Source organism: Scomber scombrus, unplaced genomic scaffold (assembly GCF_963691925.1).
Source record: "Scomber scombrus unplaced genomic scaffold, fScoSco1.1 SCAFFOLD_556, whole genome shotgun sequence".
NCBI classification, from domain to species: domain Eukaryota; kingdom Metazoa; phylum Chordata; class Actinopteri; order Scombriformes; family Scombridae; genus Scomber; species Scomber scombrus.
In genome coordinates this window covers 2086-10336 of record NW_026910359.1, presented here as the reverse complement: position 1 = coordinate 10336, position 8251 = coordinate 2086, and the positions used below count along the sequence as shown (strand labels likewise).

Genomic DNA, 8251 nt, shown 5'->3' with positions numbered 1-8251 from the left:
TCTGTTGCTTATTTAAATTAAAGATAATAAAATAATAATAATAAAACAACTGTAACTGCTTCACTGCTGCTGACAGACAAAGAATAAAAAGTGTGACCCTTCTTTTTCTCTTTTTTTAAGCCCAATTTTGTCCAAACGTGTCTATGAGCTCCAGGCCTTGTGTCACCACCACCGAGGGGATTGAACCCCCGACATAAAGCACACACACACCTCCACGGCTTCTTTTAAAGGTGGACCTCAGGGCCGGGATACGGTTCTGATCCGCACCAGAACTCCGGAGGTTGTGATATCTCCATCAACCAAACCTCCTTCATCTGCTGCTGCTGCTCCTCCTCCGCCTCCCGCAGAACCCGGTAATAGTGACAGTCCCTCCCGTCGTCCGGGTCGTACGGCGGCGCCAAGATGTCCATGAACGCCGTCGGCCCGTCCACGGCGTCGATCTGGTGCAGGTTGTCCCGATCTGGAGAGAGGACGCAGGGCTCGCTGTGCTCAGTGTAGACGGCTGAAGAGCGGAGCAGGGAGCGCCTCAGAGCTCCGTGCTGGGCCCCTTGCAGAGCTCCGTGCTGGGCCCCTTGCAGAGCTCCGTGCTGGGCCCCCTGGAGCCGGTCGAAACAGCTGATACGCACCTGCCCATACATGACTTTGAGCACGCCATGCATGCCCGGGTGATCGTGCAGAGGGATGGAGGCTCCACTCTTCAGCAGGAACACTCCCATGCTGAAGTGGTCCGTCTCGCAGATGTGCATGTATGTGACGGGAGGAAGAGGAGGAAGAAGAGGAGAGGGCACGGCCGGTGTGCTGTCTGCCGCTGCCGCCGCTACCGCCGCGGCTCCTCTCCGGGGGATCAGCTGGAGGTCCGCAGCCCGGACTTCCGTCATCAGGCTCTGCAGCTTGCTGTGGTTCTCCAGGAAGGATCTGCCGGCCTCCTCACCGAGCCGAGGCGGGCTGCGGAAGGTGAGCAGAGCCTGGCGCGCGATCCTCTGCACCATGGAGGTCATGTTGCTGTCGCATGGCATCATACCGAGGCGCGAGGAAAACGGGAGCTGCCCCCCCCCTCCTGGTGCTGTCCGGTGTCCGGTGCCTCTCTGGTTAGCAGCGCTGTAGTTAGCAGCGAAGATCGTCTATAAGAGAGAGGACGCACTCGGTTCAATATTCAGCGGCTGTTTTGGTTTTTTTGGAGTTGTTTTTTTTTTTAATTGAGCCAAACATAACTGCAGGTACATAGTTGTATAAATTGACACAAGTATAAATAAATGCATAAATAAATAAATGTAGAAATACACTTCGGAAATGTAGAAAATAAATCCAATACATTACTTAATACCAAATTTTTAAAAATTGTTTTATTTATTTATGTATCAATTTGATGTGTCAACCCAAACACATAGCTACTATCATGACACACACACACAGGAACACATACACATATACACACACACTTAAAAACACACACATACAGAGAGAAACACACACACATAAAAACACGCACGCATACGCAGAGAAACACACAAAAACACACACACATACACACACAAACACACAAACACACACACACACACACACATACACAGAGAAACACACACACACATAAAAAACACACACTCACACACACAGAGAAACAAACACACACACAAACACACACAGAGAAACAAACATACAAACACACAAACACACACACACACACACACACACACACAGAGAAACAAACACACACACAAACACACACACACACACACAGAGAAACAAACATACAAACACACACACACACACACACACACAGAGAGAGAGAGAAACAAACACACACACACACACACAGATAGAGAGAGAAACAAACACACACACACACACACAGAGAGAGAGAGAAACAAACACACACACACACACAGAACAAAAAAAACAACATATAACTAAAAATTGTGCAAAGTGGCAGGAAAACAGCAGCAGCCATTGTAATGAGTTAAAACCTTATTAAAAGGTTTATTTCAATCAAATAAAATAAAAAAAATTCCAACAACAAAGCTAACTTAAAACTACAGATCTCCAGATATTTCATGATGTTGACTCAGTTGAATGTTTCCTGAATCTCCTGCAGAGTGAGACCTCTTCATGTTATTTCCTGAGCTTTGATTCGTCCACCACGTTTATCTCCCACCTGAAACACGCCGCTCTTTCTCTCCGTGGCTTTTTAACTTATAATCACGCGAGATTTTAACTGAATTAAAACCATAATAAACTTGTTATGACGAGACTTTGTCAGGGTGATTTTTTCAGAGCGGATTTTGACCCAGATTTGGTTTTATTTCCGTCGCCTTCAGGTTCCCCATTTGTGAAGAACTGTCAAACACGTCCGCACCACATGCGGCTCAACAGTTTACACCTCGGTGCATCATGGGAAATGTAGTCCGTCAGGTCAGAACTACAATAAACACGATCAGTGGTGGAAGAAATGTTCAGATTGTTTATTTAAAGTGAAATTATAAATAATGTGAGTCTGAAATACTACAATACCTCAAACTGTACTACAGTAAAGTACAAGTACCTCAAACTGTACTACAATAAAGTACAAGTACCTCAAACTGTACTACAGTAAAGTACAAGTACCTCAAACTGTACTACAGTAAACTACAAGTACCCCAAACTGTACTACAGTAAAGTACAAGTACCTCTAACTGTACTACAGTAAACTACAAGTACCCCAAACTGTACTGCAGTAAACTACAAGTACCTCAAACTGTACTACAGTAAAGTACAAGTACCTCAAACTGTACTACAGTAAAGTACAAGTACCTCAAACTGTACTACAGTAAAGTACAAGTACCTCAAACTGTCCTACAGTAAAGTACAAGTACCTCAAACTGTACTGCAGTAAAGTACAAGTACCTCAAACTGTACTACAGTAAAGTACAAGTACCTCAAACTGTACTACAGCAAAGTACTAGTACCTCAAACTGTACTACAGTAAAGTACAAGTACCTCAAACTGTACTACAATAAAGTACAAGTACCTCAAACTGTACTACAGTAAACTACAAGTACCTCAAACTGTACTGCAGTAAAGTACAAGTACCTCAAACTGTACTGCAGTAAAGTACAAGTACCTCAAACTGTACTACAGTAAAGTACAAGTACCTCAAACTGTACTGCAGTAAAGTACAAGTACCTCAAACTGTACTACAGTAAAGTACAAATACCTCAAACTGTACTACAGCAAAGTACTAGTACCTCAAACTGTACTACAGTAAAGTACAAGTACCTCAAACTGTACTACAATAAAGTACAAGTACCTCAAACTGTACTACAATAAAGTACAAGTACTTCAAACTGTACTACACTAAAGTACAAGTACTTCAAATTATACTACAATAAAGTACAAGTACCTCAAACTGTACTATAGTAAAGTACAAGTACCTCAAACTATACTACAGTAAAGTACAAGTACCTCAAACTGTACTACAGTAAAGTACAAGTACCTCAAACTGTACTACAGTAAAGTACAAGTACCTCAAACTGTACTACACTAAAGTACAAGTACTTCAAATTATACTACAATAAAGTACAAGTACCTCAAACTGTACTATAGTAAAGTACAAGTACCTCAAACTGTACTACACTAAAGTACAAGTACTTCAAACTATACTCCAGTAAAGTACAAGTACCTCAAACTGTACTACAGTAAAGTACAAGTACCTCAAACTGCACTACAATAAAGTACAAGTACTTCAAACTATACTCCAGTAAAGTACAAGTACCTCAAACTGTACTACAATAAAGTACAAGTACCTCAAACTGTACTACAGTAAAGTACAAGTACCTCAAACTGTACTACAGTAAAGTAAAAGTATTTCAAACTGTACTACAGTAAAGTACAAGTACCTCAAACTGTACTACAGTAAAGTACAAGTACCTCAAACTGTACTACAGTAAAGTACAAGTACCTCAAACTGTACTACACTAAAGTACAAGTACCTCAAACTGTAATACAGTAAAGTACAAGTACCTCAAACTGTACTACAATAAAGTACAAGTACCTCAAACTGTACTACACTAAAGTACAAGTACCTCAAACTGTACTACAGTAAAGTACAAGTACCTCAAACTGTAATACACTAAAGTACAAGTACCTCAAACTGTACTACAGTAAAGTACAAGTGCCTCAAACTATACTACAGTAAAGTACAAATACCTCAAACTGTACTACAATAAAGTACAAGTACCTAAAACTGTACTACAGTAAAGTACAAGTACCTCAAACTGTACTGCAGTAAAGTACTAGTACCTCAAACTGTACTACAGTAGAGTACTAGTACCTCAAACTGTACTACAATAAAGTAATAGTACCTCAAACTGTACTACAGTAAAGTACAAGTACCTCAAACTGTACTGCAGTAAAGTACAAGTACCTCAAACTGTACTACAGTAAAGTACAAGTACCTCAAACTGTACTACAGTAAAGTACAAATACCTCAAACTGTACTGCAGTAAAGTACAAATACCTCAAACTGTACTACAGTAAAGTACAAGTACCTCTAACTGTACTACAGTAAAGTACAAGTACCTCAAACTGTACTACAGTAAAGTACAAGTACCTCAAACTGTACTACAGTAAAGTACAAGTACCTCAAACTGTACTACAATAAAGTACAAGTACCTCAAACTGTACTACAGTAAAGTACAAGTACCTCAAACTGTACTACAGTAAAGTAAAAGTATTTCAAACTGTACTACAGTAAAGTACAAGTACCTCAAACTGTACTACAGTAAAGTACAAGTACCTCAAACTGTACTACAGTAAAGTACAAGTACCTCAAACTGTACTACACTAAAGTACAAGTACCTCAAACTGTAATACAGTAAAGTACAAGTACCTCAAACTGTACTACAATAAAGTACAAGTACCTCAAACTGTACTACACTAAAGTACAAGTACCTCAAACTGTACTACAGTAAAGTACAAGTACCTCAAACTGTACTACACTAAAGTACAAGTACCTCAAACTGTACTACAGTAAAGTACAAGTACCTCAAACTGTACTGCAGTAAAGTACTAGTACCTCAAACTATACTACAGTAAAGTACAAATACCTCAAACTGTACTACAATAAAGTACAAGTACCTAAAACTGTACTACAGTAAAGTACAAGTACCTCAAACTGTACTGCAGTAAAGTACTAGTACCTCAAACTGTACTACAGTAGAGTACTAGTACCTCAAACTGTACTACAATAAAGTAATAGTACCTCAAACTGTACTACAGTAAAGTACAAGTACCTCAAACTGTACTGCAGTAAAGTACAAGTACCTCAAACTGTACTACAGTAAAGTACAAGTACCTCAAACTGTACTGCAGTAAAGTACAAGTACCTCAAACTGTACTACAGTAAAGTACAAGTACCTCAAACTGTACTGCAGTAAAGTACTAGTACCTCAAACTGTACTACAGTAAAGTACAAGTACCTCAAACTGTACTGCAGTAAAGTACAAGTACCTCAAACTGTACTACAGTAAAGTACAAGTACCTCAAACTGTACTACAGTAAAGTACAAATACCTCAAACTGTACTGCAGTAAAGTACAAGTACCTCAAACTGTACTACAGTAAAGTACAAGTACCTCAAACTGTACTACAGTAAAGTACAAATACCTCAAACTGTACTGCAGTAAAGTACAAATACCTCAAACTGTACTACAGTAAAGTACAAGTACCTCTAACTGTACTACAGTAAAGTACTAGTACCTCTAACTGTACTATAGTAAAGTATACAGTTTATTTTAATTATGATATTTGGAGCAGTTTTTGACATTAATATCATCTTCATCCATCACACGTTTGGGGTCAAAGGTCACACGGCTGATTTTTTTTAGCACAATAATAAAAATAAAACATCTTCTTCTTCTTCCTGAAACTGTCTTCAGCCTCCTGGAGATCAGCAGTGACTCATCATCATCATCATCATCATCATCATCATCATCATCATCATCATCATCATCATCATGTATGTGAGCGTGACTCATTTGTTGTGTTCGGCATTTCATTATCGAGTACGGAGGCAGCGAATCTCACACACACACACACACACACACACACACACACACACACACACACACACACACACACACACACACACACACACACACACACACACACACACACACACACACACACACAGGAGCTGATGAAGGAGTTAGTTTGGAGGAATGTGTCGTCGGCCTATTAAAAGAAGTGTTTGTGTTAATTAGAGATGTGAGAGCAGAGAGGAGGAACAGGAAGTAGTGGGAGGATCAGACCTGAGTGATCCGACTGATTTTTATCTGGGGGGGGGGGGGGGGGGGGGGGGGGGCTCCTTTAGTGCAGGAAGACTTTCTATGTTGTTTGAGAAGCTGCAGCAGAATACGTGTAGAATACAGAAGAACTTTATTAATAAACCATCAGAGTCATTATACAACACATTACTGACAGCGTGTAAATAGCGTTTTTAAAAAGCACGACTCGATTGGAAGGAGGGGGAAGGAAGGAAGAAGGAAGGAAAGGAGGGGGAAAGGAAGGAGGGAAGGAAAGGAGGGAGGGAGGAAGGAATGGAGGAAGGAAGAAGGAAGGAAAGGAGGGGGAAAGGAAGGAGGGAAGGAAAGGAGGGAGGGAGGAAGGAATGGAGGAAGGAAGAAGGAAGGAAAGGAGGGGGAAAGGAAGGAGGGAAGGAAAGGAGGGAGGGAGGAAGGAATGGAGGAAGGAAGAAGGAAGAAAAGGAGGGGGGAAGGAAGGAAGGAAGGAAGGAAGGAAGGAAAGGAAGGAAGGAAGGAAGGAACAGTCAAAACAGACAGAGTCAATTTGACCCGGGAGGAAGACACGAAGGTTAACTCACATCCACACTGTGATGATGAGTCATGAGGAGTAGATGTGGTTTAAATAAAGGCAACAACAACACCAATAATTTATAGTAGCGTCCATCAGGCTCCTAAAAGATACAGGCGGCTAGTTTCTGTGTTTACTTTCATTCGGATTCAGAGACAAATGTTTAAAATGATTCATGTTAAATTAGGTTTATTTAGAAAGCTGCAGTAAAGCCCCGATATACAGTATGATTCATTTCCCCTAAAGCTCTGTAACAGAGCTGAGAGTTGGATCACATAGGCTGCGTTAAGACCAGGCGGGGAGTTCCAGTCCTCTGAAATGAGGCCAACGCGGAAGTAACTGAAAACTGCATTCTATCAAAAGGCCACCAGGGGGCGACCGTTTTGGTGTCAAAAGGACTTCCGTCTCTATACAAGTCAATGGAGAATTCACCAACTTCTCACTTGATTTCTAACCTCAGTAAACGTTTTCAAAATGTGTTTATGGTCTCAATCGCTAGTTTAAAGCCTTCTTCAATGCAGTATGATGTTCATTTGGGACATTTTGGCCTCCCCGATTTTATATGTGACGATAAAGCAGGGTATGCATTAGGGCGTGGCTACGTCGTGATTGACAGGTTGATTGATTCACAGGTCGATCGGACAGATAGACTGCAGGAAATAGCCGTGAACTTGTTTCACACCGACAGTTTTCTCCGGAGTTTTGTGGTTATAGTCGTAACAGCTAACTTGGTTAGCATCACCAGGTTGCCGTTGTAGACTGTGGTAGATCCAGCCCTCGCAACCTCCCCCGCTCCGTCCTCATGCTCCTCCTGATGCCCATATAAGTAGAATCCCTGTTTTTATTTTTCCCAGCATGCACCTGAAATTTTCAAGATGGCGCTGCTCAGATCCGATACTATTGGCCTCCGAGCAGCAGTCCACAAACCAATGGGTGACATCACGGATGTTACGTTCATTTCTTATATACAATCTATGGATACGATTCAATAGGATACGATACCATATGATTCAGTTTGATTGGTTTTTCTCCGTGCACCTTTGGAAGCAGGTGAAGTTGTGTCAGAAACTTCGACTCTCTTCGTCTCAATCTCCTAAAGAAAACCCTAAATCCTACATTACCCATAATGCACCTCAGCAGTGTTTTTACATCAATCTCTCTGCTGCTGCTTAAATAAAAACCAACATATCATCTTTCAGTTCTGAGCCTGAAGACTTTGAACTTGGCAGCTTGGGAGTCTAAACCTCGACAGTCTCAGTTTGATTTACCATCATATTTATTTAATTGGCTGCAGTGTGTTTACGCACACGAGGAATCTGAACTCTCTGGCTGCTCTCTGTGTGCTCAAACACAACAATCCTCTCTGGATGATTCACAAACACAACAAACTGAACAGAGACACATAA

At 41.2% G+C, this 8251-nt stretch overlaps 1 protein-coding gene across 1 annotated transcript; it reads right to left on the bottom strand.

The window, feature by feature from the left end:
• Window positions 1–219: 219 nt before the first annotated feature.
• LOC133976958 (2-aminoethanethiol dioxygenase-like) lies at window positions 220–1105 on the bottom strand. Its single transcript, XM_062415096.1, has one exon. It carries the CDS (start codon window positions 1017–1019, stop codon window positions 225–227), a length of 795 nt encoding a protein of 264 aa, XP_062271080.1. The 5' UTR covers window positions 1020–1105; the 3' UTR covers window positions 220–224.
• Between the last annotated feature and the right edge of the window lie 7146 nt (window positions 1106–8251).